Source organism: Kockiozyma suomiensis (genome assembly GCF_038497685.1).
Source record: "Kockiozyma suomiensis strain NRRL Y-17356 unplaced genomic scaffold V2V93scaffold_14, whole genome shotgun sequence".
Lineage (NCBI taxonomy): Eukaryota > Fungi > Ascomycota > Lipomycetes > Lipomycetales > Lipomycetaceae > Kockiozyma > Kockiozyma suomiensis.
The window spans coordinates 51,728-79,021 of NW_027117677.1; the positions used below are offsets into that span (position 1 = coordinate 51,728).

General features: G+C 42.7%; 11 protein-coding genes across 11 annotated transcripts; 7 read left to right on the top strand and 4 right to left on the bottom strand.

The window, feature by feature from the left end:
* Positions 1-125: 125 nt before the first annotated feature.
* V2V93DRAFT_338860 (kinase-like domain-containing protein) lies at positions 126-3,005 on the bottom strand. Its single transcript, XM_066907768.1, has 2 exons — positions 663-3,005; positions 126-603 (listed from the first exon to the last, which is right to left on the bottom strand). The coding sequence occupies exons 1-2, from the start codon at positions 2,882-2,884 to the stop codon at positions 321-323; spliced, it is 2,505 nt and encodes an 834-aa protein (XP_066763745.1). The 5' UTR covers positions 2,885-3,005; the 3' UTR covers positions 126-320.
* V2V93DRAFT_374483 (HIT-like domain-containing protein) lies at positions 2,907-4,095 on the top strand. The gene is made up of 5 exons (XM_066911250.1): positions 2,907-3,223; positions 3,287-3,340; positions 3,411-3,467; positions 3,538-3,657; positions 3,711-4,095. The coding sequence occupies exons 1-5, from the start codon at positions 3,176-3,178 to the stop codon at positions 3,960-3,962; spliced, it is 531 nt and encodes a 176-aa protein (XP_066763746.1). The 5' UTR covers positions 2,907-3,175; the 3' UTR covers positions 3,963-4,095.
* A 31-nt stretch (positions 4,096-4,126) lies between these two features.
* V2V93DRAFT_374486 (uncharacterized protein) lies at positions 4,127-6,130 on the top strand. Its single transcript, XM_066911251.1, has 3 exons — positions 4,127-4,944; positions 5,006-5,245; positions 5,319-6,130. Exons 1-3 carry the CDS (start codon positions 4,241-4,243, stop codon positions 6,049-6,051), a joined length of 1,677 nt encoding a protein of 558 aa, XP_066763747.1. The 5' UTR covers positions 4,127-4,240; the 3' UTR covers positions 6,052-6,130.
* Positions 6,131-6,921: 791 nt separating this feature from the next.
* V2V93DRAFT_374489 (uncharacterized protein) lies at positions 6,922-8,612 on the bottom strand. Its single transcript, XM_066911252.1, has one exon. It carries the CDS (start codon positions 8,578-8,580, stop codon positions 7,198-7,200), a length of 1,383 nt encoding a protein of 460 aa, XP_066763748.1. The 5' UTR covers positions 8,581-8,612; the 3' UTR covers positions 6,922-7,197.
* Positions 8,613-9,026: 414 nt separating this feature from the next.
* On the top strand, positions 9,027-10,292 carry V2V93DRAFT_76252 (uncharacterized protein). The gene is made up of 2 exons (XM_066912787.1): positions 9,027-9,324; positions 9,377-10,292. The coding sequence occupies exons 1-2, from the start codon at positions 9,154-9,156 to the stop codon at positions 10,232-10,234; spliced, it is 1,029 nt and encodes a 342-aa protein (XP_066763749.1). The 5' UTR covers positions 9,027-9,153; the 3' UTR covers positions 10,235-10,292.
* Positions 10,274-11,278, bottom strand: V2V93DRAFT_374491 (ribosomal protein S5 domain 2-type protein). Its single transcript, XM_066911253.1, has 2 exons — positions 10,977-11,278; positions 10,274-10,924 (listed from the first exon to the last, which is right to left on the bottom strand). Exons 1-2 carry the CDS (start codon positions 11,213-11,215, stop codon positions 10,351-10,353), a joined length of 813 nt encoding a protein of 270 aa, XP_066763750.1. The 5' UTR covers positions 11,216-11,278; the 3' UTR covers positions 10,274-10,350.
* A 650-nt stretch (positions 11,279-11,928) lies between these two features.
* Positions 11,929-13,141, top strand: V2V93DRAFT_374494 (uncharacterized protein). Its single transcript, XM_066911254.1, has 6 exons — positions 11,929-12,056; positions 12,113-12,191; positions 12,254-12,268; positions 12,328-12,423; positions 12,501-12,629; positions 12,707-13,141. Exons 2-6 carry the CDS (start codon positions 12,154-12,156, stop codon positions 12,876-12,878), a joined length of 450 nt encoding a protein of 149 aa, XP_066763751.1. The 5' UTR covers positions 11,929-12,056; positions 12,113-12,153; the 3' UTR covers positions 12,879-13,141.
* Positions 13,142-13,303: 162 nt separating this feature from the next.
* Positions 13,304-14,623, top strand: V2V93DRAFT_374498 (uncharacterized protein). Its single transcript, XM_066911255.1, has 6 exons — positions 13,304-13,413; positions 13,667-13,684; positions 13,811-13,875; positions 13,936-14,007; positions 14,077-14,178; positions 14,246-14,623. The coding sequence occupies exons 1-6, from the start codon at positions 13,410-13,412 to the stop codon at positions 14,351-14,353; spliced, it is 369 nt and encodes a 122-aa protein (XP_066763752.1). The 5' UTR covers positions 13,304-13,409; the 3' UTR covers positions 14,354-14,623.
* An 81-nt stretch (positions 14,624-14,704) lies between these two features.
* On the top strand, positions 14,705-17,063 carry V2V93DRAFT_374500 (uncharacterized protein). Its single transcript, XM_066911256.1, has 4 exons — positions 14,705-15,046; positions 15,102-16,365; positions 16,421-16,541; positions 16,619-17,063. Exons 1-4 carry the CDS (start codon positions 14,884-14,886, stop codon positions 16,925-16,927), a joined length of 1,857 nt encoding a protein of 618 aa, XP_066763753.1. The 5' UTR covers positions 14,705-14,883; the 3' UTR covers positions 16,928-17,063.
* A 133-nt stretch (positions 17,064-17,196) lies between these two features.
* V2V93DRAFT_360737 (uncharacterized protein) lies at positions 17,197-20,040 on the top strand (the record flags this gene model as incomplete). The annotated part of the gene is made up of 5 exons (XM_066908140.1): positions 17,197-17,268; positions 17,446-17,884; positions 17,934-19,052; positions 19,109-19,393; positions 19,421-20,040. 5 exons carry the CDS (start codon positions 17,197-17,199, stop codon positions 20,038-20,040), a joined length of 2,535 nt encoding a protein of 844 aa, XP_066763754.1.
* A 5,193-nt stretch (positions 20,041-25,233) lies between these two features.
* V2V93DRAFT_327846 (uncharacterized protein) lies at positions 25,234-26,145 on the bottom strand (the record flags this gene model as incomplete). Its single annotated transcript, XM_066907575.1, has 2 exons — positions 25,234-25,542; positions 25,624-26,145. 2 exons carry the CDS (start codon positions 26,143-26,145, stop codon positions 25,234-25,236), a joined length of 831 nt encoding a protein of 276 aa, XP_066763755.1.
* Between the last annotated feature and the right edge of the window lie 1,149 nt (positions 26,146-27,294).

Below are 27,294 nucleotides of genomic sequence, written 5' to 3' on the forward strand. Positions count from 1 at the left end.
GATTGCCGATGTGATGACGTCGCCGCACGGCTCAAAATACTTCCTCTTTTGCAGATCTTTGTTTCAGAATAACTGGATTGTGTGACAAAGTAGCGTCTTTTTTTTTTTTCCCTTTTGAGTTTTGACTTTATACTCTTTTGGGAAATGTGTCAATTCAGGAATATTTAATGCGGTACAACAATATATATGACAATAGACATTATAAAAATGATATATAAAATGGTATAAGAAAAGCTAAGCAACGCGTAATACTACCACCACCAATGACATTAATGATATAAAAAAAAACTAAAAAAAAAAAAAAGAAAACGAAATCAAAATTACATGTCGATGCGCTGCCCGTTAATATACGCATCGTCGTCCTCCTCAACCCCACTCATCCGTCTCGCACGGTCATCTTCGTCTCCTTCATCTTTATTAGCTACTACCTGAGGTTGCTCAGATAGCTCTTCATCAAGATCCATTCCGGCTGTCGAGTGTGATACAACTGAATCATGTCGTGAGCCGAGTAATGTCATATCGGTGTCATTGCGCAATAATGGCTGTCTATATACTCGTTCTTCTCCGTGGCGGAAATGTTCGTCCATAGATGATTCGTCGACACTATACCAGTCAGTCACATGCTTTATAAGAAAAATATATATAAAAAAAAAGATTCATACAAAGTAAATCCTTGAAAATTAGCCTGCAAGGTAGGCGACAACGGCGTGGTCCCGGCAGCCAGAAACCGACTGCCTTGCAAAACACTTGTGCTAGCATTCGTAAACTCGGGATCGAAATTCGACGTGTCAGTCTCCGAGCTCAAGTGCGGTTTGAACGGGGGCGGTAATTTCTTTTGCACAAGCAAATCCCAATCTACATCGGCAAAGAATGGATGCCGACGAAGTTCTCGCGCATCGTCGATAGCGCCTAGTCTGTGCTTTGGATTGCGGTTCAAGAGACCCTTGACGAAGGCCTTACCTTCTGCTGATAGTGCATCTTTTGGAAAACGTACTTTTCCAAACGCAATGTTTTTATACATTTGTTGAGTATCTTCAGCATAGAATGGCGACCATCCGCAACACATTTCGAAAATTAACACTCCAAGCGACCAGAAATCTACCATCTTTGTATATCCTTGATCATCAAGTAACACTTCAGGGGCAAGATATTCTGTCGTTCCACAGAACGTATTCGTCGTATCATTCGTTGCCAAATTAGCCTTACTCAATCCAAAATCACATAATGCTATATGTCCGTTGGCATCAAGCAAAATATTCTCGGGCTTTAAATCTCGATACACTATATCGTGATTATGCAAGTGTTCTAGAGCAACCACTAACTCGGCTATATAGAACTTTGCACGGTCTTCAGTAAACCTGCCTTCCTTCTGTAAATGCCAGAATAGCTCTCCACCAGACATGTAATCAGTGACAAGGTATAAATCAGTCGGCGTCTGAAATGAGAATTTAAGACCCACGATAAACGGAGAATCGGTGGTCGCTGTGCGCACAAGAATATTGCGCTCGCCAATCGTGTGCGCGACCTCTTTCTTTTGCACAATGACTTTTTTGGAAAGTACTTTCATTGCATAAATCCGATCGGTGTCCTTCTTGCGAACTTGATATACTTGACCAAACGTTCCTTTGCCAATAAGTCTCAAGATCTCAAAATCATCCGGTCCATAATGTCGCTTGCTGATAGCCTCATACAACATCTGTAGCCGCACTTCTCCTGCAACCACCGCATCATCAGACGACACCCGGCCTTCTAGCGCATACCACTCGTCAAAGATCTGCTCGTTGCGCAGGATAGGAGTAATGCGCACATGTCCCAGAAACGCATCTGCATGGTGTCGATCATAAATACTAACATCAAGCTCAGATCGGTCTCCAAGCACATCAAATACAGCCTCATGCTTCCAACTCGGATTAGCGCCCATATCATCAACTGTCGTGCCTGCTGCGCCGGTCCCTCCGCCCTTTAGTTCACAGAGGTTGGTAGTTGATGACTGACGCGAGCGGACATTAGTCGGAATAGCTATTCCGGCTTTTGTATTCGTTGCACCGTTGCCAATGACAGAGTTTGGATCGGTACGTCTAAAAAACGACGAGATCCGCGAAGAGCTAGCATCTGCTGCTGCACTATTTGGCCCACGAGAGATAAACTCGTTGGATTCAAACGTGCAGACTACATATGGATACGGGTCGAGCGAAGACACAACTCGCAGATTGCGCGCTTGGATTATTTTCACGGTAAGTCGACCCTTTGGAGCCGCCACCGGCGCACCGCTATTTCCTGTCCCAGTCGAAACAGTCGTCGCTGAGAACGACGACGAGGAAGAATGAGAAGGCGAAGGCGACTCTGACGACGATGTGGCTGTCGACGCAGCGGCATGCGTGCGTTGTGCGGACGGGTCTGCACCGCTTGCTAATTCATAAGCATGCTGAAGTGATGGCAGCCGCTTATCGACGAGGTCAGGTCGCGGTGTTTGTAATCCTGAAGCTGGAATCCCCTCGTCGCCATCGTCTGAGTTGTTGATATTATTGATGTGCTGCAAGTCTGGATTTGAGACTGGCGAAGATTTACCTGACGCCGACGCCGACGGCGGTTTGGGGGTCGATGCTCGTGAGCCAAAGAATGAGAACTTCGCTTTCTGCTGCTGTTGCTGTGGTTGCTGCTGTTGTTGTTGTTGTTGTTGTTGTTGTTGTTGTTGTTGTTGTTGTTGTTGCTGCTGTTGTTCTTGTTGCTGTTGTTCTTGTCGTTGCTGTTCTAGTTGCTGTTCTGGTTGTGCGTCCGTAGGAACGTCCGGTGATGGCAGTGCAGATGGTTCGCCTGCCTCAGATTGCTGCTTCTGAGCGTGGAAGGGCGAAAAATGGAAAAGCGATTTCGCAAAGTCGGCCATTATGTTTGCATTCCGCTGAGCAGGGCTATGCTCGTTCTCGTGCTCAACACGCACTCTCTTCTCTGAGCACACTGTATTGAATGTGTTTTACGCTCGAGAGATGGAGCTTGAGGTTGTGAGGGTCGCCGTAGGACTAGTGCAGCCTGAGTTTGGCGGCAGACGATCACCGGAGATAAGAGAGACGTGTTTCATGTGACTCTCAAGGCGCAGTTTGATAGAAGAAATACATGTGTACACAGTACTCTTAAATTGTTGATTAATTTCCTTGTATATTCTCTGAATATCTATACAATGGCGACGTATTTCGGCCCGTTTGTCGTCAGTCGGCAGGTGTTTTATGTGTGGTGAATTCTCTACTTTGTCGAATTTATTTTATATGTTAGCTGATACTTATCATTTCAGAGATCTGCGCATTCATTTGCGCTCGTCAATCTCAAGCCGCTGCTCCCGGGTCATGTACGCTTCTGTGTCTGTATCTAGCCATGTAGAACGAATTTGCTAATAATGAATTGTTCATTGTTGATAGGTGATGGTTTGTCCGCATAGGGTCGTACCGCGACTCAAAGATCTCTCAACGGAGGAGGTATTGTTACTACTCTCTATTATTTTTCTTTTATCTCGCGAATCAGAGTTAATCATAACGAGGCGAGCAGGTTTCAGATTTGTTTATTACCGTACAGAAAGTGTCTGCTGTGATTGAAGAAGTATATCATGGCCAATCGCTTAATATCGCGATTCAAGACGGTGCACTAGCCGGCCAATCAGTGCCTCATGTACGTCATTTATTCTTCTCTGTTGTTTTCAATATTAATTAATCTTCTGTCAGGTCCATTGCCACATTATTCCCCGCAAGCTAAGCGATCTACCGGACGTGGATGACATCTACAAGCTCATGTCCTCACCCGACGCCGATCTTGAGCTCTCCTTCGCACAACTTAAAAAGTTTAGTAAGAGCAGTGGTGCATCTGATGGGCCTGATCTGCCTGATGACCTAAGACAGCCTAGAGGTATGGATGAGATGGAGGCAGAGGCTATCATGTTGAGAGGACGGATGGAGAGGAGAGGTGCGAGTTTATAGAGATAGAGAAGTGTTAACAGCAATAGTAGATTTCAATCAAAAGAATTATTGAATAACCATATAGACTATACTGGCCATTAACAGTTTTACTTTATTATTGTATAACGTATAACACAATTGTTATATAATGTAAGTGAATGCGAATAATTCAGTTACCAAAAAAAGTTTATTTCACGCGTCTCTACGCGCTCTTCTCACTCTCCCTTTCTACCCACTTTCCTCACTTAAAAAATATACATTCTCGCGTCAGCTTTTGAAAATACTTAAACATTTCAAAAATGGCGGACATGACACAGTTTGACAACATCTACTTCAACCAATCATCACGACCAGGAAGATTACGTTTTGCAAACTCTGGTCTAGGATGGAAATCTTCTTCTAAAACCGTTCAAACGCCTCCATTTCTCTTACCTCAATCTGAATTCGTCTCTGCGCAATGGTCACGCGCAGCTAAAGGTTTTGAATGCCGAATTTTGTCAAAAGATCGAGGGGTTGTGCAGTTTGATGGGTTTGATCTTGATGATTTTGATAAGTTGAAGAATACAATCAAGCATCATTTCGATGTCACACTCGAGACGCGTCCTCATTCAATCAAAGGTTGGAATTGGGGGAAAGCAGAATTTGAACGTTCGGAATTGATCTTTTCTGTTTCAGATCGTCCTGCGTTCGAGATTCCATTTGCACAGATCACAAATTCAAATTTAGTAGGTAAAAGCGAAGTTGCACTTGAACTTAGTGCTGAGCATGAGCTTGCACTTAGAGGACCTAGTGGTGTGCGCGACGAGCTTGTCGAAATGAGATTCTATATTCCGGGAACTGTTGCTAAGAATGAAGAGAATTCTGATGGTGATGACGAGGAGGAGGAAGAAGAGATGAATGCTGCTACCGCGTTTTACGAGACGATGAAGGAGCGTGCGGATATCGGGCAAGTAGCAGGAGAAACTATTGTCTCATTCTCTGACATTATGTTTCTCACTCCAAGGTGTGTATTCTCCAAAATTTTTGCTCATCTGACTCCCACACTAATCATAATTGACCTGCAGAGGACGATATGATATCGACATGTACCCAGGCTTTATGCGCCTACGCGGCAAAACTTATGACTACAAAATCCAGTATACTACCATCCAACGATTATTTCTTCTACCAAAGCCTGATGATCTCCATAATGTGCTCGTCATCCAGCTTGATCCGCCATTACGTCAGGGTCAGACCCGGTACCCTTTTCTCGTTGTACAGTTCTTGAAAGAGGAGGAGATCGAAGTTGAACTTAACGTTGAAGAGTGCGTATTTCTATTTTTATTTTTTTTCGCTTAGTTTTTGTTTGTGTGAGTTTTACTAACAGATTATTATTAGCGACGAATTTGAAGAGAAATACGCTGACAAACTAAAGAAGCGTTACGACCAAGCCGCTCACGAAGTAGTAGGCCAAGTCTTCCGTGGACTCTCTGGTCGTAAAATCACAGTTCCAGGAACATTTGTATCGGCTCACGGCCAAGCTGGAGTGAAATGCTCATTAAAAGCCTCAGAAGGATACCTTTATTTACTCGACAAGTCGTTATTATTTATTCCAAAACCTACCGTATACATGGCGCACAGTGATATTTCATTTGTGACGCTTAGTCGAGTTGGTGGCGGCGGAGTAACTAGTTCTCGGACGTTTGATATTACAGTACAAATGAATAACGGCACATCGCATCAATTCTCGTCAATTAATCGCGAAGAACAAACAAATGTAGAGCAGCAATTGAAGGCGCGCGGAATACGAATCAAGAATGATTTGAATGACGACCAAGCATTTTTGAACGCGGTTATTGGTGACGATTCGGATGATTCGGATGTAGAGATGGCCAATAGGGGAGACAGAGGAAGTGCGTCAGAGGATGAAGAGAGTGTGGATGAGGATTTTAAGGGGAGTGACAGTGATAGTGATGTCGCGGAAGAGTATGATGAGAATCCGGAGAGTAGTGGGTCTGATGAGGAGGAAGATGAGGCGGATGTTGAAGAAGACGATGACGAGGACGAAGAGGATGATGGCGAGGACGAGGAGCCAGTCAAGAAGAAGGTGAAAAAGGAAGCCAAGGATTAGATTTATATTAAAAAAAAGATGCAACGCCGACGCCGCCTCTGACAATATACAAATATACACATTATACAATATTTACAAATATACCAATAGGTCTATCTCCGCAGTTTCTTTTCAACGCTCCTTTCAACTTTCTTAGCCCTAGATCCCAGCATCACTGCGAATCTCTTTATAGACTGTTGCATTCCGTCCATCGATTTCTCCACACTCATTACTGAGTTCTTAATCGAATTTGTTTCAGAGGTATCAGGAGGAAGGTAAGAAGTAAACACCATACCAGGTTTAATCATGACTGGAGGTTCAAAGTATGCTGCATACAAAGCTGCGGATGTTTTCGTGTAACTGAACGAGTGCTCGAGATGTGGACTTGAAAGACTATTCTGTGCCAATTTGAGAATAGATAGCGGTTGAGTAGGAGAGGCAGAGGTTGATTCTGAAGCTGTAGAAGGCGAAGGCGCCATTGATTTAATCGCTGTTTCAAGTGCTTCCAGGGAAGTTACTAGTGATGGAGGTGAACGGATCATTATCGGAGGCTCGATAATGAAGCTCGAAGCGGTAGACAGCGACTGTATATATGTTAGTACATAAACTAGAATGACATGACACAAGCAGTGAACAAAGAAAAGCATACCATAGTCAATAAGATCTAGAAGTGGTATAATCCTAAACAATGAAATAGTAATGATAACAGATGAAAGCCAGTTCTCCTATCGTGCTTAAGTAGTTGGTGTCCAATCTCGTTCTATCTTTAGCCCTCAGCCGAAAATGCTAAGCCACGATGCTGCGGCTCAATGCTCAGATCTTGTCACGTGGAATCTGTGTTCAGCCTCTTCCAATATATTCATCTGAAATGGGTTTTGATTTACTATCAGATGATTGTATTATTGATTCTATTCATATCTGCGTTCTAGTTTCAATAAATCTAGATACAATGCCAGTTTTTTTTTATCTCTATAAGGTACAAAATATAAAACATATAAAATAAAATACATAAAAAAAGTAAAAAGGTATAAGACATACATATAGATATACTCGAGCCATACAAAACCAATAAAAAATATGAAAACAAATAATCAAAAAATAAAATAAAATACAGATATCATACAGATACTCTTACATATATCATCTACAAAATAACCTTATAGGATGTTACCGATTGTAAGCCTCCACAAAGGTCGAATGACACTCATTCCAGCCTCGGCTCTCTGTCGGGCCTCTAACTACTTTTCCCTCAACCTCGACCCCACCCACACTTCTAAATAAATAACTCATAACCATATCACAGAATACCCATGTAAGACTATTGGCTGGCTTGGGATGTAAATCGTCCATGTACTCGTCGTCAAAGCCATACACGATCTTTCCCCATTCGAAAACTTCGATATCAAGCTGTTCAGCGAGGACGCGCGCCATTCTATCGATCGAAATTACCCCCAAGTCATCTGCCCTGATAGTATGTTGCCCACGAGGTATCTGGGCGCGGTACATTAATGGTATGCTATCGCCAAACAATTGTCGCACAGTGGCGACTAGCTTGCGAAGGCGCACAGAGAGAAAATGGAGATGCTGATAGGTGACTTGCTTGCGGGGCGTTTTCCAATATGGCCGTTTGCCATCTTGAGATTGTGATGCGGTTTCATAATAATGCGTCGCTTCAGCAAATGCGCGCTCATCCCAGAGTCCAGATTGAAAGAGTACGAGGTCAGGAGAGGTATGTTGTAAAATACCATTCTCAAACGACCACGGAATGAAAATATCTGCAAAACGCTTCTCAAACGCGACAATTTTCATTTCTGGTCGAAACCACCAGTTTTCTGGTTTATGTGTTGCCATGCTCGGTATATGCCACTGTACAATTGTGAAGTTTAATAGTGGTGAATGGCAGTATGCTGTAGAGTGTTTAGCAGGTAATTCGGGTCCCGCTGTCTCTTCCGGTTCAAGTCCAAGAAATGTACAGAATGAAAAAACATTATGCCGGTCAACAGAGTCACCTAAGAGCAGTATTCGTCGACCGTGCACCCATTGCATATTGTCGCTCAGCTCTTGCTCGACCTCGTCGTACTCAGACGCGTCGGCAGTTTTTTTTAGCAAAGCCTGATACTGCACAAGTCTCGCCATCCAGCTTATTGGAGCGCGACTTTGCGCTGCATTGTCGACAGTTTCGTTGTTGTCGATATAGAACGCGTCGTACTCGGCTGATGACGCGAGGGGGGGGTATTCTGCTTCAACGGGAGATGTAAGATTCTCAAAGTCCAGGGGGATCCAGCGTGCGAGTGGGTCAGCGTAGTCTATTGGCTGAGAGTCATTGCATGAGCGACGCAGTAGCAATCCCGGTCTGCGATAAGGATCTGAGTATTTGCAGTGAGAGTAGGCGGACTGACCGAAGGGGCGGCCGAGGGATGCGAGCGCGGACTCTATCGGCGGCAGGAGAGTTAACACGCGGTCACGAAGAAGAGCTGATGAGATGAGAATAAAGGAGATAACCACGAGTGCAGAGGCGATGAAGATTGTAGCACGGAAATAAGCTAGCATAATTGTGTGTGGTGAATGATTGCGATCAAGCTGGAGACGAGTAAGCCAGAGTAGGAAGGGGTTTTAATTATGTCGTTTCTTCTTGATCCAAAGTTTTGCGCTATAATTTGAACAAGCAGATTGATCAAATTAGAGTTAATTAAAGTAACTCTGTTTCTATTATTTCTAAAAATGGATGAAATAGTGGGAGAATATGCAAATCAGGCGCTTCAAACAGTAGCAGCCTACTTCAGACAGATTCTCTACGCATTCGCAAATTACCCGTATAGCCCTCTCACTTTTCTGTTTTTACTTCTTCTTCTACTCTCTGTCTCTTGTCATCTCTTGTGCCTTCTTACCTCTTTTGTAGGATTTTGTAAGAAGTCGCTTACTCCAAATTTAAACGCTCGCTAGACAATTACTGAACTCTACCATTCTCGTACAAAACTTTACCAGTTTATTAGCTTTGTCATTAAAGTTTATTTGATGCGTCTTCGAGATAACTTCCAATACGCTTTATAATTTCAGCTTCTTACCTGTTTATTTAAGAGAACTCTCGACAAACACCTTTTACTTGCCGTTATTCTAAGCACAATGGATTCGGGATCTAAATTGCTCGAGACTTATTATGCTGCTCTTCGAGAAAGCAAGCTTCTTTCGTACATGTCTATTGCATTTACTGTAATTGGACTTGCTCAGTACTTTTCCTTCGGCTATAAGCTTACCTCGCTCCTCTTTCAGTTGTTCTTGATCCCTGGTCGTTCGGTACGTCTCTCCCATCTTGAAATCGGTTGATATTCTAATGTGACGGATATAGTTGAGCAAGTATGGTGCGAAGAAAGGCGCGTGGGCCGTGGTTACCGGCGCATCCGATGGCATTGGCAAAGAATACGCAGAGCAACTCGCCAAAGCCGGATTCAACATCTTGCTGGTTTCGCGCACTGAATCTAAACTTGCTACTTTGTCGTCAGAAATTGAGTCAGCTTATCCGAAATCGTCGACTAAGTACCTTGCTATCGACTTTGCTTCGGCGGGGGATGCCGAGTATGTGAAGCTCAAGGCTGTCGTTGATGAGCTTGATGTAGGCGTATTGGTTAACAATGTCGGACAATCGCATTCTATCCCTGTGCCTTTCTATCTTGTCGACGATAAAGAACTTGCTGATATCATTGCTATTAATGATCTTGCGACGCTGCGCGTGACGCGTATCATTCTGCCGCAGTTGTTAGCTTCTCGCCGCGGTCTTATTCTGACTATGGGCTCCTTTGGCGGATACTTTCCTACTCCTTACTTGTCTGTCTACTCTGGATCTAAAGCATTCCTACAACATTGGAGTTCGGCTCTTGCTGTCGAACTAGAAGGCACTGGCGTTGACGTCGAGTTCGTACTTTCATACCTAGTTACTTCGGCCATGTCTAAAATCAGACGCTCATCGGCGCTGATCCCGACCCCTAAACAATTCGTGGCAAGTACACTTTCTAGTATTGGTCTCTCCCGAGGCGCACAGCTAGTCTCGTATTCCTCTACTCCGTACTGGAGTCATGCCATTTTTCAATTTTTTGTTGACCAGAGTGTTGGTGCGTGGTCGCGCGCTGTTGCAGCTTCGAACTTGAAGATGCATATGCAGATCAGAAAGCGGGCTTTGAAGAAGGCTGAGCGCGAGAAGAGTACTTAAAAACAAGCTTGACATCGCTGGCAATTGCAGGCATCTTTAGTGACAGAAAGTCCGTAGCTATGTAAAAAGAACACAGAAAACGTAATTACAATTAACATTATTGAAATACATATCTATTAAGTACTAGCAACAACTTTTCTTAGCGCATTTTCAACTTCACGCGACGTCTGCGTCAAAACATCAACAGCAGTAGCCACACTCTTTACATTAAACACCTGACGAGATGAATCTCGCGTGTTCACAGTACGCAAACCAACGACCTTTGACTGATGCCAAATCGCCAAAATCCCACCATCACTAACGGCTGCCTCTTCACCTGTTGGATCGACAAAGACATTACGGCCAGCAACAACGGCAAGTTGGACCAAAGGCGGTAACCAGTCGTCACAAAGTAATCGCGACTGCTGCCAATCCGATTCGAATTGAGGTAACCCAATTTCATCATTTTCATCCGTATTATCTTCGGTGATTAGAGTAGGTAACCGAGTGTTGAGAAGGGCTAGGAAGATTGTCATTGAGAGAAGTGTGAGTGGATGAGAGACATGGTCGAGGATTATTCCGTCGATGTAGAGTTTGTAAGTGTATTTGTTTGATATAGAAAGGTGAGAAGGTGGGAGGGCGTTGCGCACCGCTGATTCTAATGTTGTGCAGAGAAAGCTTTGCAGAGGACTATTATTCAACTGTCCGGCGCTATTCGATAGGTTAACCAAGACAAAATGAGATGAAAATAGAAAATACATACATATCACATTGAACTTCAACAGGTTTCCCGCCGCAGACTTCAACCTCAGCTTTAACCCCAACAATACACTCGCCGCCATCGCAAAGCCGTATCCTCGCTGATCCATTCGTAGCAGGCAGAATCCCTGCTGCCGCGTCTAATGGACGGAAAGTGTGAGGATCACGACCATCGGGACGGCATGGAGGCTTTTGAGAGAGAGATGTTGATAAATAATTCTCTTCGGCTATTGAAAGTGGCATTTGTATATGTGGGTGTAGAAAGAAGACTGATTAATGGTGAAGGTTGATTGATTTTGGGTAAGCGGTTGTGGTTTTGGGTTTATATTTTTTTTTTACACGTTTAAGCTGAGAAATATAATTGTATATTCTTATAAACAGTATTCATTCGGATATTATAATACGATCTATTCTCTATTCTATATAGTATCACTACGTTTCCTCAAATCATAGAATCTAAAATAACAAAAGTCAGTAACAATACCAGCATATTCAATCTTTCATAGACTTATCAACTATATAAAATATAGAAAAGAAAAGCAGTTTGTCAGAGTTGGATTGTTCGATAAATACATTTCTTCAGTACTCGAAAGTTACAGATAATGTAGATAAGGTATATAATTCATCATCTCATGCTTTTTCTTCTTTGATGCTTGTCCTTGAATGAATGAATGAATGAAAGATATAGGTACATACCTATTTCTAGAGGTTTCCTTATTGGAACAGAATTTATACTAATATGGTATTTGAATAGTTATATGACTATAAACTTTAGAAACCGACGAGAATAGTCAAAGAGTTAAAGCCATTTCAAAAGTAGGAAAATAGAAAAATATAAAAAAAAAAAAAGTAAAAATAAATATAAAAACAAAATATTTAGATTCGTCAGGGTTAGGTATCTGAGACAGGATCAAGATGGACGCGCAATGCCGGCAACAGTATCATTCTCTTGTACTGCCACATAAATATTACTTCACATCAACAAATTCAATTATAGTTCGTTGGTATAATCGTATAAATAATTGACAGTTTTTGATTTCTCTTATCAATTCCCAGAATTCAAGCTATCTGTATCGCAGACATTGTATGTGAGTACTGATCTTGTCTAGATCAAGAGCAACCAACTGATGATTCTTTTAGTATTTTCCCTTTAGATCAAATAAATTCATACATATTTCAAAATGACTCTAGCAGACGAATTGCGAACTCGCAACTTTAGGTAATATTCGACAATTGTGGATTTGATATATTGTCATCGATGCTAACGACCCCTGTATTAAGCTTATACGGCCAATGGTATCCTATCTCTATTTTGAACGTGATAAATTGAATCGTGTGTATTAATGTATGAATAGGATTGGTATTCTGTCTATTCTTATTTGTCTTGCTGTCGGCATTGCGACTATCTTTACATTCAATGTTGGTCTCATCATCTTCTCTGCGGTCTGCATGTAAGCATCTTATATCACATCCCTGTCTTCTGCTTTTTCTTTTTCTTTTTCTTGTGTTTGTTAACTGAGTCTTTTAGTGTTTCGGGATTGACTATTGTCTTTGTTGAAGTTCCATTTTTGCTTCGTATTTGTCCTATCTCTGGCAACTTTGAAGTCTTCATTCAGCGGTTCAACAATAACATCCCGCGCGGTTTCTTCTATCTCGCGTATGTTCTTTTCTTATTTGCAGCATGTCGTATTTTTTATCTACTGCCTTATTCGGTGTCTAATTTGAGTTCGTTAGTCTTGCACTGATCCAATGGTTCACGCTCTTTATCCGTGGTTCGTCATTGATCGTTGCCGCCGTTTTTCTTACACTCTCTTCATTCTGCTACTTTATTGCCGCAATCAAGAAGCAAGAGTTTACTACTTCTACGACACTTGGTGGACAGGGTATGGCCCAACAGATCATATAATCATGATCTTGACCACAGAGAGACAGAGAGAGAGTGTGTGAGCGAGAAAGTGAGAAAGTGTGTGCGTGTGTGTGTGTGTGTGTTTGTAAATGAGGGTGATTTGTATTGTTAGTTATTAGTTTATTAGTAAATTATGGTATATAATCAAGATTGACAGATATTGTTACTGCTTTTATATGTTGTGCTTTGTGTATTGGTTCAGAATTATCTAAAATGTCAGGGCTCTGAGTCTTAATCTTTGAATACATGTCGTTTATTAACTATTCTACTAAGCAACAACTCAATCAAATCTTTATTATGAAACGTATATACAGCAGCTGTATTGGATATACCGTATCAATTGTTGTAAAATTCACAATGTTTAGTGCACTAAATCACGAGATTAAAGAACTTTAAATGAAAAATGTCAACAAAAGCGATGCGATTTGTCTTAATGAATTTCTACTAACTTCCTTCCCTTTTATTATTATCACTCTTCGTATCAGTGAAAATTTATTTAACCTGACAAATTGTTGGTGAATATAGTAAATAATGAGTAAGTATTTTCCTTTTCTTTTCTATCTTTTACGGTAGCGTTTGCGAATTGTTGAGCAAAAGTGTGGTAGTTTGCTGTGTATAGTTTGAAAGATCAGATCCAGTTCTTATATATAATGTTATCTAAATGTTTTTGTTATCGAAGAATCGTATTTGACTGTTGAAAAGCTATTGCTGGAGAGGGTTGTAATAATTGCCGAACTTATCGCATTCCTGCGTCGAGCAAACAACAGATGCTAACTGAATTACAATAGGTTTCAACGAGATCGCAAGTACGTCATTTCATTTTCATTTTCGACCAGTTTTCGAACTGGTCGATATATATTAGATATCACGGTCTTATTTTGCGCCCGTGGTATATAGCATAATCGAGAAGACTAACACGCGCTGTGTTTTAGATCAGTTTGTCAAGTTTTATTACGACACTTTCGACTCCAACCGATCCGGTCTGGCTGGTCTCTACGTATGATGAGTTAATTGTTATATTTGTATACTGTTTTATGTATATTGATGAGTTCAATAGCGAGACAATTCCATGCTCACGTTTGAAACAAACCAAATACAAGGAGCCGCTGGTATTTCGGAGAAATTAGTTGTATGTCTGCGTTTATTAGATTAACCATGATTCTCGTTACTGATTTGTATTCTTTTTCTACTTGTACAGGGATTGCCGTTCCAGAAGGTTGTTCACCGGATCTCTACTTTTGACGCTCAACCTGCCGGACCAGATGGCTCCATTATTGTCATGGTCACCGGTGAAATTCTCGTAAGTTTGCCTATTTTTGTTCTATCTTACATGATTTTATGACGAAGAGAGCTAACTTATAAAATAGTTTGATGAGGAAACCAACCCGCAGAGATATTCGCAGACATTCCATCTTCTTCCTGAAGGCGGAAGTTACTTCGTGCTTAACGACATTTTCAGACTGAACTACGCTTAAACCAGTGCATTTGCTACATGAGCGCGAGCAAGTGAGTGGGTGTATTTGTATGTCGTTTACTTGAATATAATCCTAAGGAGTTTTGCTTTGATTAGAGAGTGTGTTTTTATGTGTGAAGTATGATCGAGGCCGGTTGTGGTATTCAGTGATGAATGCGGATTTCTTTGAATATCTACTCTACTTCGGCGTCCTATATATTATTGTAGATTTTTAAACTATTGTAGATTTTTTTACAAATCATTAGTAATTACGAGATTGCTTTTAAAATAACTAACCGAGTGTTCGATAATGAATCACGGGTTGATGCTGCGGCTCAAGATGAATGAACTCTCTTCAAACTACTTTTTATATCAACTAACCATACAAAGCGCAAATGTATATCCTACGGCGATAATATTTCGATGCAACCTTGCAATATCTTAGTTTTGAATCCGAGGAGAGCAATAAGAATCTCAATCACCACCATCAGCAACAAAGGCACCAAATACATCGACGCGCATCAGAAGCTAAGATAGTGAGAGTGGTCTGAAATGGTTCCGTCGTCTAGACCGAAATCGTCGTTTGAAAAGGCAAGAGAGGCAGAAGAAGCTAAAAGATTAAAAGAGGAGGAAGAGAACAAAGCTGCGCTAGAGGAATTCGTAAGGAGTTTTGAGGATGATGGTGAAAAACGAGAGATTGGATTTGTTCAAGCTCGTACGTGTCCTTGCTTACCTTTTTTTTTACGGTTTATTCATTTACTTTATGTTAGATGGTGGAAGAGATAGTGGTGGGTCTAATAGGATGAGTTTCATTCCGCCAAAACGAAAGCTGAATCCGTTGGAGCCACCTCGACCACAAGATGACGACGAGGACGATGCATTCCCTGTCAAACGACGACATTTAGCCCAGTTTGAGCCCGACCAGCTTCTATCTTCTAATTCGGAATATCAAGCAGCGGATATTGCAGCTCGCACATTATCAATTGGAAATTTGCCGTTTACGGCAACGGAAACTTCAGTCAAACACATTTTCAAAGACATTGATTGCACGATCGAGCAAGTTATTTTTCTGCCTTTGAAAGATCGCAAACAGCGTGGATTGATTGCGTCAGTCATTCTTGAGAACTCAGCGCAAGTTGAAAAATGTAGGACTAGTCTCGATGGAATCTATCTTGGTGAAGGGTTCTGGCTACGCGCGTGGATCGGACGTGATGCCGGACTTAATACTCGTCTTGAGAGAACAGGCATACCATTCAACGCTTCTCCATTAATAGACTCTTTTGCAGACGGGAACAAAATTGCCCCGCCTTCATCTGTCGGACTCTCAAATATCAGAGGCCGACGACATGCTGAATTGTTTGTGCACGTAAAGCCTCCTTCTTCATTAGCAGAGCTGCGACGGATTCATGGCATGGTTGAGAATGTGATTAAATTCGGACCTGAATTTGAGGCTCTGATTATGCAGCGTGAACGAATGAATCCTGATTTTGCGTTTCTTTTCGATTGCGATTTACCTGAGCACATTTATTATCGTTGGAAATTGTGGAGTTTATGTAAAGGTGACAGTCTTGAAAATTGGGATACTACACCCTCAGAAATATTTTTGTCATCGGCGGCTTGGATTCCACCGCATCAATTCGAATGGTCGATAGATGATGAACTTGCGCGGCTAGATGGTGAAGATATGGATGACGAGGAACAAGCGCAGAAGAAACGCGCGCAAGCAAGTCCATTTCCCAGCGTTATCGCCGACCGAGGTCCTGCTTGGTTAGGTCCGATTATAAAGCTACATCTTACATTGCTTTTACAACATATTTCTATGCGCCGGGGAGCTATTGCTCGAGTGATGGCGTTTGCGATCGATAATGCATATGCTGCTGAGGAAATCGTTGACACGATTTGCTCGAGTGTACAGAGCCGGAAAGCTACAACCCAATTGAGAGTTGCAAGGTTGTGGGCTATCGGTGATATTTTGTATAATGCGGGAATGGGAGTCGGAGGCGTCAGCAAAGGTGTTTGGAAATATCGTAATTTGTAAGAATTTTTGTTTTACATATGTATAAAGAGATGCTAATGAGTGAATGAACAGGTTTCAAGCCAGACTTGTCGACGTGCTTTCTGGATTGAATGAGGTGTATAATGCCTTTGATGGAAGGATTCGCGCTGATAACTTTCGGCGTCAGATCCTTTCTGTATTGAATGTCTGGGAGGTACTTTTGCAGTTGTTTTTCTACTTCTTCCAGCTTTGGATTTCTTTTATTCAAATCTAACGCGTGTTTATCTACAGGGCTGGAATATTTTCACTCATGATGCAATGACCGAAATGACAAATACATTCTTGGGAATTACGAAATCCTCGGAAGATCAACCTGCAGAAGGACCAGCAAAACCAGCAAATCTAAATTCTACAATTAATAAATGGAAAAAAATCGACCGTCCACCACAAATCAACCCGGCGGCAACAGATGATACAAGAGCAGACGATGAAGTTAAGGAGAAGAAAAGCGGCGTTTCTATTGAGGAACTGATTGATTTGGAATTGGATGGTGAACCGATGACTGAAAGTGACGAAGATGACGATGAAGCCGAGAAGTAGAGAGTGACGGGTTCTTGTGCATTGTACTTTTGGATTCGTTTTTGTTCATATTTCGTACAATTTATTGTCTATTGGACTACTATTTGTTAGGCTACTTCGATTGTCTCTTAAATAATGTAATAGAATATCACTAGTCACCAGTGACGTCTTCCGTAATATACCCTTACCCTAGAATGAGCCTCGCCAATCTACGCGTTGCGGATCTCGAGGGGTTGGTAAAGCAGGTAGATAAAGGCGCACAAACACTTACTTGACACTATTGAATTGTGATGTCGGAGTCTTCAGTGTCAGAACCAGTGGCGAATGTTCCGACTATTCCTAGTCGTAGGCCAGTGAAGAATGTAAGCGGAGCATCGACGGCGACGACAACGACTGTGCCGTCGATTCCACGGCGTCCGAGACCGAAAACAGCTGATTCCAACAGTAGCGATGTATCTGCTGCTTCTAATAATGTCTGTAATTGCTAGTCAATTTCAATTGAGGGAGTGCGAAGAGAAATGCTGACGCTTGATACATAGACGCCGGAAGTCGATCTGCAAGCGACGAATGTAAAGTCTGACGACAGTAGTGCAATTGTCGCCGAGGAATCCGCTATGGACCCATCTATCTACGGAGCATCTGCTCCAGTGAATATACCAGCCAAATTTCACAGGGCAGATTCACCCTCAATTAATCTTGAACCCGCCAAGACTGAATTCGAGCGAGATCAGCAATTAGCAGAGATCGAAATGGATGCTTCGAGGACGCTATCAGAGACTTATAAAGATAAATTCACGACGCAATCTTTTGACGCACAGGATGTAGTTGTTCCTGGTGCGCTTAGTAGTTCTTATAGCGGAGAGGAACATATTGCAAACGCGATACTGGAAAAACATGACGAGGATCCTTTGAGCGAGTCATTTAGCGAGGCGGAATTGTCTGGCCAAGAAGATCTGAGCGAGTTGGCTGATAGTTCGGGTACTTTTTTCTTCTGTTCTGTGCTATTATCTATGTGCTGATTCAAGAGAACTAGATTTACGTCCGTACTCAGTTATACCGCGTCGAACTGGATCCGCAGTACCGTCTCTGTTATCAATGGTCGGAGCAAATCCGTCCCCTAGAATCCCAGATCGTCCCCGCAGCTCGAATAATTTGACAAATCAAGAACCGAAAATTCCGGATCGTCCCCACAACACCGCGACTTCTCAAGGTCCGCACATTCCAGATCGTCCTTCATCGCGTCCGTCAAGATCAAAGGTCGCCGTCGAACAAACTACTGAATCTGCTACGAGTTCCGAAACTGAGTCACAGCCCAAGATTCCTAGTCGCCCCGCTACCCCACGAGTGCCAAGCCGTCCAGAAAGTCGACCGCATGAGTCTGAAGAAGATTCATTTAAAAAGGAAGAACCAGGTATCCCGCTTCGGCCGGCGAGTCGTCCCTCGCGTGGTTCGCACCACGGAATGCACGTACATGTATCCCCTAACGCAATTGCAATCGATCCACCTTCGCACGGAGAGCAAGGATTGACACATCAAGTGCCGACGTTTCACGAGGCGGAACAAAAAGCTGAAAATAAAATGAATTTGTCGTTGGGTAACGCCAGTGAGATAACCAATATTGATGAATCTTTGAATGCATCGGTTGGAAAAGAAGATTATGCTGCTGAAGTTACCGAACAAAGTCCAAATTTAGGCGCTACTGAGGTGGTAATCGGAGACGATAGTGCAGATGCGGGCTCTGTAGAACCAAGCGCTACTCCTTCTGATCCCATTGAAATAAAAGAGGAAGAAGAGAAGGAAAAGCCGGTACCGGTTAGGACCGATAGTATTGCTAATTCGGACATTTTGGATAATTTGATCGATTCATATGCAAAAGGTGAAGAAGATGAGACGAATCTTGATACAGTGGTTGAGCAAGAGAGTGCTGGGTCTGATGAGTCTGTTGAAAAGAAATCTCAAGAAGAAAGCGTATCAGAAGAACAAAAGCCCAGGTCGACTGATGATGTGGAGACGAAATCTGAGGTTAATTCAAACGAGCCAGATAACAAGTCGCAAATCGAGCCCATACCTGAAGTCAAGTCAGTCAAGCCCGAATCCGAATCTAAAGCTCAATCTACTACAGAATATACACCAATATCAGCAGCCGGTACGTCTCGCAACCTCAATTCTTCATTTTTGCCTGACTAACAAATGATATTCTAGACGCAATTGAAACGATTCAACCAATGATCCCTTCGCGTCCACTCATTCCAAATCGTCCAAATGTACCTCGACGCCCAGCCAAACTATCGCCAACAAACACGGCCACTTCTCCAATCTCTGAAAGTATTGCGAAACAAGTACCACCGCCTGCCAAACCTAAACCAGCGCCGCCGGCTCGACCTAATAAATTATCAGGAATCCGTGCTGCGTTTGCTAAGGATTTGGAATCAAGATTAGGAAAAACTGGACCGATGCCAATAATGATGGGAGGTGCTGCGCGACCTGGTAAGTCTGCTGAAACTTCTTCCACAGCTGCAAAGGAGGAAGTGACTACGGAAGCGAGACCTGATGAAACGAGTACTCGCAAGGAGACAAAGTTGGAGGATGCAAGGAAAAGTAGGGCGAGGGGACCTAGAGGGCGGAAGTTGCCTACTGTCAGCGTGTTACCTTCTGACTGGGGATTTAGTAATGTGGTTACAGTATGGGAGGTTGGTTATGAGGAAGAACAAGAGTTGGAAAAAGAAGAAGAGAAGGGAGAAAAACCTGACTCTGAGGTATCTGAACTAACTACAGCTACTATTCCTGTAGAAGAAGGGGTCAATGCAGAGGAGTCTGCCACCGAAACAGCACCGCTCACGGAGCCAGAGCCGTCTCTTGCCGCTCAATCAGATGAAATTGAGCCTGAAACGGACGGCGAAGGGGAGCAACCTAAGCCTGGTGCTATAGAGCAAAGCATTGATGACTTGAAGGAATCAGCTATCGTTGACAAAGAAGTGGATTCAGTGGAAAGTGTGAAAGATGAAGCAGGGAGTGTTGACGTGAGTTTAACGGATTCTGAAGGGAAGACCGATGAAGATGCTAAAGAAGCAATATCAGAATATGCAGATAGTCAAGAGACGATTTCTGTATCCGAGGGCACAGATGAAGCATAGTTGAATTTTACATATATTGTTTATATCTCAATTATAAAGTATGACACAAAATCTCATCAATCATAAGCCTGCTGGTCCACAGCACACAGAAACTAGCAAGAAAAAATCACGCCATAACTTTTGATAAAAGAAAAAGTGCGTTGGGGATCGGACTATGATATGATTTGATTAGTCAACTATTTAGCATCGACTAATTGAACATGGTCCGGGCCTCCAACTGCACTGCAAGCCGCCAAAAAAAAAAAAAAGTAGGGTCTAAAAGGAAAACGATTGCGGCTGGAAAGTCAGTCTGAGCCGCTATTGTTAGTGGCAAGCTATCAAGCAGACAGAATCAATCGATTTAGCTGTGCCTAGCGATTTCGGGTATGGATGAGAAGAACCTGAGCTGATTTGAAGCGTGGATACAGTCGAGCGGCAGGCACGCTGTGATGTGATCTAGTGAGAATCAACCGAGAAGCACGATTTAATGAGGACCATGTATGAATTGCAGCATGACGCGGCGTATTGATTCAATTTTTGCAGAATATCAGACGGTTAACGGTGCGATTGGATCAAAGGGTATGAATGCGTAATGCTCTGAAAAGTAGTTTTGGCTCTTATGCACGATGAAATTTGCAGAAATTGGGCAGGGTGTTGCGGATTACCGGTTTTGTCTTGCATGAGCTAACGCCGGGAAACACAATATGACCGTCAAATGTGAGAAGAAAAAGAATGACCGTAGAAATAAATTTTGAGAAAGCGAACATATGACTACTCGAGTCAGTATTCACAAACAGCCGATCAATCATTCTAAATTTCTAAACAGATTGAAGCAAGTTCAAGAATAAGCCAACAAAAAGGCAATATGCAAATTCTCTGAGAGAGTTTTCGGCGAGATTAGTCCTCTGTTACCGACATCCAGCCGGCATACTTGTTGACAAACGGAGAAAAAAAAAAGTAATCCGTTTCTGCAGGGACTATTTATTAACGAGTCTGCATCATTCGTACGCGAGACTATTCTGAAAAGAGAAACTGCGGGATTAGTTTGAATGATAGCTTCAAGGTTAGGCTGAATTCGGATCGGCATCTGAATAAAAGAGCAGGCTCATTCTGTTTCTACGTCTCTTCCGCAACAACTTTTACCAATATTGAAGCAGTCCATGATGGAAATTATATATCAGAAGAAAAAAAAAATTTGCAAGATCTAGTAATGACGAAAGACGATAGGTTCGCTGCTGTTCCATGCAGTATGACGAACACAGCATCGCGTATTTCTGTTGAGACGATGCTCAACGGTCCGGATCCACTGATTGTCACTCCTTCCCCACTAATTCGCGTACCATCTCGATAAGAACAAACTTGCCTAATTTCTGCTGGGATTGGTGGATTTTAGAACAGCTTATATGAGTTTTTACTCTGTGATTTTGACTTTTCTCATGTCAAATTCAATTATGACATGCTTTTACAAGGGCAAGAAAGATAGCTTGTAGCGTTCTCTGATGTCACCACCGTTGCAGCAAAAATTCTATTGTTCAGACAATTATCTGCCAACAGTTCAGGCAGCTGAGGAAATGAGAAACCGATATTCATTCCATTCATCTCAGTCAGAGACCAAAAAAATGAAAGAAACTAAGAAAACAAGTTACCCCTCTCGATAAACGGTAGACCAGTTGGTGCTTGACGGGTTATGATTTGCAGTTTGTCTCGGCTTCTCAACGGCTGATATTTTTTTGCTATCAACTTACGCTTGTTGAGATACTGAATGTCTCGAGAGAAGACCCACCTAAGTACTTTCATTGTAATATAGAAAGGTTATGATCGCCAATTGATTGATGGGCTTGCAAAACGGTAAACGGATTATCAGAAGGTGATTATAGAACTAGTCATCGATTTTATTGGTAACTGGCAGAGTGAGACGGCATCTAATTATGAGTAAGTGTGATAAGAGATCGAGAGAGTACTGCTTCCTCACTTCTGTAGGATTTGAGCAGCTGCACCTACTACTGGTATACTTCAACACAGTTCGGGCTACGTACTTCAACTCCTCTATACCAAGATAACGAAAATTGAGAAAATAACTACGAACACGCAAAGCATTACATCTACTTGAATCCACCTACTCGATTGCATCATATAGGAGACGGTGGGGGTGACGAGTAATAAGAGTAGGCTATCAATGCACGGGCTATCAAAGACGTCGAGCCGGTGCCAACCAAGACCAGCCACGCCAGACCAGACTAGCATCTAGCCTCTACATTAGATTCAAGCACGTAGTATTACAGCAAGCCTAAACTTCAAGAAGTCGTTAAGTTAGTGAATCGGAACGAAAAAGGACTAATAAAAAAGACTTCGATAGATACCGAGTGATCGCTGCGATAGAGGAACAGAAAACTCTGAGCGACGGATGATCAGCGGAACTGGAGCCGCGCATAGGCTAGGCAAGGAAAGTGGGCTGCGAAAACGGATAGCAGACCGCACGGGATCGGACCTAGAGGATCAGGTTTGAGTGTGACGAGGCTTGCCTGACAGGCTCGCGGCCGTTCGCGTCTGTTCGGGCAGCGAACAGGACGAGACGAGACGAGGCGTGTGAGTTTCGGTTTGAGTTTGAGAGCGTGAGTGTGAGCAAGAGCAAGAGATGACGGCAACGGTAGAGTAGATGTAGGATCCAGTCGCCAGGCGAGGACTATCTTTGATTAGCCTCCGCCACTGTACAGCTATAATATTGTAAATCACGTAGAAAACAGCGAACGAGCATGTACCGCAAAATAGAATTCTAGGTAGCAGGTGCTCTCTCAGGTATCAGAGCCGCATTACTTGCGGCATTGATAAACCTTAAGATAAAAAGTATGAGACTGAGTAACACACTACTTAAAATAACGTTTATCGCTGTAAAAAGAAAACAAAGTCACTTCTATAATTACCACGCGACGAAATATAGTTTTCTGACGCGTATGCGACGTGGTCCAAACCAACATTTAAACGCTAATTTCGCACTGGCTTTTTTAATATTGAGATTGACGATGTTAAGCAATATCTATAATGATTTTCAGCTGATTTATATATTCTTTGATAGTATTTATAGCAGAGAGGCCGAGTAGCTACTGGCTTATTACGCGTTAAGTGTGTGTGAGTTATCAGTTTGATGTTTTTTTCTACCTGAGCAGATCGCCGACGAGCAAAACCTACATAGAAAATTGCACACAGACCGGTACAGTTCAGAAACCATACAACCTTCGGATTTTTAACGGCTAAATACCTGGCTTTTTTTTGGTTTTTTGCGATCTTTTGTTTAGCTGTTTATTTATCGACTTGAATTTGAACGAGAATTTGGTCCTCTCTATCTCTCTTCGCTCGCGTCGGCGCTATTGGTTGACGCTAAATCTTAATAATCCAATCCATAGTTTGCTGCTTAATTCCACCATCACACTTCTCATTCCTTTTTTTTTTTTGGTCCTGCTTCTGCTTTGTACTTGCTGTCAAAAGCAAGGGACTCTATCTAAAATTTAGGCATGATAGATTATGACCTACCAAACTCTGGCACCATTGCCTTGGTCCTATAATACTCAGTCGCTATTCTCTCACTTCCGGTCTACTACCGCTTTCTTCGTTTTTTAAACAGTAAACTAGTGATTTCTTTAATAATAAACTACTCTTCTCCTGGCCACCAAAGTACTATGCCTGTTTAACTCTCCGATCAGCAAGTCTAACTAGGCATGTGGTCACCGTCGTTAACTGCGCTAGGCTGGGTCCCGCTATCATCTTCCTGCTGATTGTGTCTCGACTGCTGGATTTACAAATCACTTAGCCTGTCTTTCTATATACTTGAAAATCTAATATGTAAACGAAGTAGTGTCAATGTCCTCTATCATGCTTGACTTTGTTGGTGTATGTGAGAATCGTTTGCTGATTACTTATTCTGGCTATGCCTACAAAGAACGAGGGATCGCCGGAGACCATGCACAGTGACGACTGTCTGTCATGTCTCTTTAAATGCGAGCTCGATCATCTCGTCTATTCTTGCAGTGTAGTCGGACCGAATAGAAAACTCTTATTGGCTAGTTCACACAACTTTCTGCTTTTGCCTGTTTCCGTGATTTCCTGCAATTTAACCGAGGTTTATATATTGAGTGTTATTATCTCGCCTTTTGACTCTTAAATATCACTCATGATAGCAAGATTATGCAGACTGTTGCTTTGCTTCCACATGTGGATGCAATAAATAAAGAAGTTTTGGATGAAACATGACCCGCTCCTATGAATACTGCACTGATCTTGCAGTCTTCATTTTGGCTTCTTGCTCTGATTTACGTAACTCTTAGAGAGGATCAGAAATTAAAGAAAACGTCGATCATTGGGCCCTTTCTTTTTTGATTCACTCTAAACTCTATATGGTTCTACATCTAACGCAAAAAACAGAAAGATTAAGATATAAAGAAAAATGTATTCGCATTCACACAATCAAATATAATGTATTATTATCCCTGACTTATATCATCTATTGCAGGATATCGTGACAAGCAAAAACAGAATGTAGGAATATGACTGAACAATCAACGATACCGCCAACTAATTAATAAACTATAAAGTAAGATTCCCTAGTCTGAAAAGCATACGCAAATCAACAAACTAACCCTGATTTAAACTATCATTGATTTATACGCATGGACAGAAGAGAGTTTGTTGGAAATATTGGAAATCACTGCTATTTAATTTCATATAATTCAAACTAAACACACACGGCACACACGTTTATTCTGAAACAAGTGAAGCAATATATCATGAAAAATAATCATCCTTGAAAATCATCAAAAAAGTAAAATAAACCAAAACAAGTGCAAAAAATTACGAAACAAAAACAAAAACAAAAAAATAAATCCAGTCACAAAGAAAGTAGATATATACAGAAACTAAATCAAAAGTAAAAACGAGGAAACCCAAACGAAAGCCTAAATGAATGTATATATAAATCAATCAACCAAAGGAATGTAACGCAAAACGAGCCAGCCGTAACAATCAGTAGAAAGACAAAGTCTATGTCAAGAGAAAACCATGAGGACGAGACACGCCGGAAAATAAGTCAAAATAGCAAGAACAAAGGCATGAAAGGAACGTAGGAAATGCACACCATCCAAATTTTAATATCCAACAACCCTCGAAAAAATAAACTAAAAATGAAAAGCCAAGAGAACGAAAAAAAATATCAAAGGGAAGACGTCAGATATTCGCATCTCCTAATCCTTCAACGTAATTATTGCGTCCGCCTCGCTTCATATGTGTCCGTCTATGCGCACGCAAATTATCGCTCCGCGAAAACTTACGACGACATGAATCAACATCACAAATAAATGGTCTCTCATCAGTATGCGTACGGCAATGACGACGAAGATGTTCAAGGCGCTTAAAGCGTTTCGGGCACTGCTCACACTTGTGCGGTTTATCCATTGCCGAGACAATAAGCGGATACGCACGCGATTGCAGAGCCGCGAGCGAGGTCGGAGAAGTAGCGCGCGGCGAGGAAGATGACTCGGATGGGCATGGAGACATTTCTTCAACCGAAGGAGGCGAGGCAAGGGAGAATCCCGAAATTGTCGACGCAGTGGAGACCGAGCGCGACATCGGAGGCGGCGTAGCTGGCGGTGAAGGCGTCTCGGAGGCAATCTTTTGCAGCGCAAAGGAGGCAGCGGTTGCCGAATGAAAGGGGACGGTGGGTGAATAGAATGGCGAGAAGCAGAGCTCGCTGGCAGGTGTCATGAGGCTTGTCGGGCACGGCGTCGAAAAGAAATCTGACTTGACGGGCGAGGAAAGAGGGGTCGAGTGCATTGAGGCAGGCGAATAGGCGTCTTCCAGGCAGGGCTTGAGACCATTGAAATCATCGACGTGCGAGAGATAAAGCATGTCAGGAGTGATGGTAGTCGGAGCAACCTCCTCAATGGGAGTCGTAGGTCCACTGGAAGCATACGACGAAACAGAGGTCGCAGACGAGGATGTACGGCGATAGAGCAAAGGTGGAGACGAGAGGACTAGACGCATCGCGGACGACGAGGTAGTCGACGGTAAGTCGTGCAGATCACTGGGAGAGAGAGGAGCGCCGATAAAATCGTCGGCGTCGTAATTCTCGAATTTCATCATCTAGATCAGCCTGTTAACAACCAGCCCGCAGAACGAACAGAAGGAAAAAAATATCCTCTTACATTTGAGAAGGCTTAATTGACTCTTGAGCTGATAATAGATGATGTAACAATGATAAATAAATAATCCCAAAGTTGAGAGCAATTTGAAAGAAAGATCCGAGCAGAAGTAAAAGAGAGCGAGGTGCGAAAGAAGGTAGCGAAGTAAAACAAGCTGAGAAGTTTTAGAGCTCAAAAAAAGGCAATGCAAAAACAACCGGCAAGGCACCAAACAAAGACTGACCGCGCAAAAAAGAAAAAGAAGCAAGTCAGAGCAAGGAGAAGAGAGGAAGCAGCACAACACTAGTGACAGGAATGCTCATGAAAGCAGGGGGCGGGCGGTGTAGATATCTTATAGAGGCGACAAGCTTCGCGGATGAGCCTGTGAGTGTGAGTGCGCCCTCGACGCGACCAGGCCGAGGTGTGACCTGAGAGTTGGAAACGCGGTACTGGATGAGTACGAGTGAGTGAGGTTGAAGTACAGGGACTGACGGTGGGTAGCAGCCCGAGAACAAAAGTATCGGTACCGGTACTGCTAGCCGGGGCACGTGGCACCGTCAGCTAGTATCAGGCACCGCAAGAACTCGAGGACGAAAGGTTAAGTAGAGAAGAGCCTTTACAAGATCATGACAGTGCAATTGACAATACTAGTGACCTTTGAGTCTCCCGCAAAGAGAGCTGAAAAGTAGAGAGTGCGAGAAGGGAGTGCAGAGAGCAAGGTGAGAGAGCTCGTGTGGACAAGACGAGACGAGACGAGACTCGGTTTTGAGACAACGAGAACGCACGCGAGGGGCTCGTCTTTGGAATGTCCCTGACGCGGGCTTTTTTGTCACCTGCCGTTTCCCGTGAGCCAGCTGTTACTCGGATTGATCACGACAGCATCACGATTCAGATTCACGGTCATGCTGAGCGCACTCATCACTTCTCATCTCTGGGCACCATCTGCTTTCCCTAGTCTGCCTATACCATGGATATAGATCTCGTCTCGTCTGATCTCGCACATATAACTCCTTCTTTCTTCTAAAGTCTACACTGCTACTGCTCTATTCGTCTGTCTGAAAAGGCAACTCTAATATTCAAACCCTAATTCAACAATCATTCAATTAAA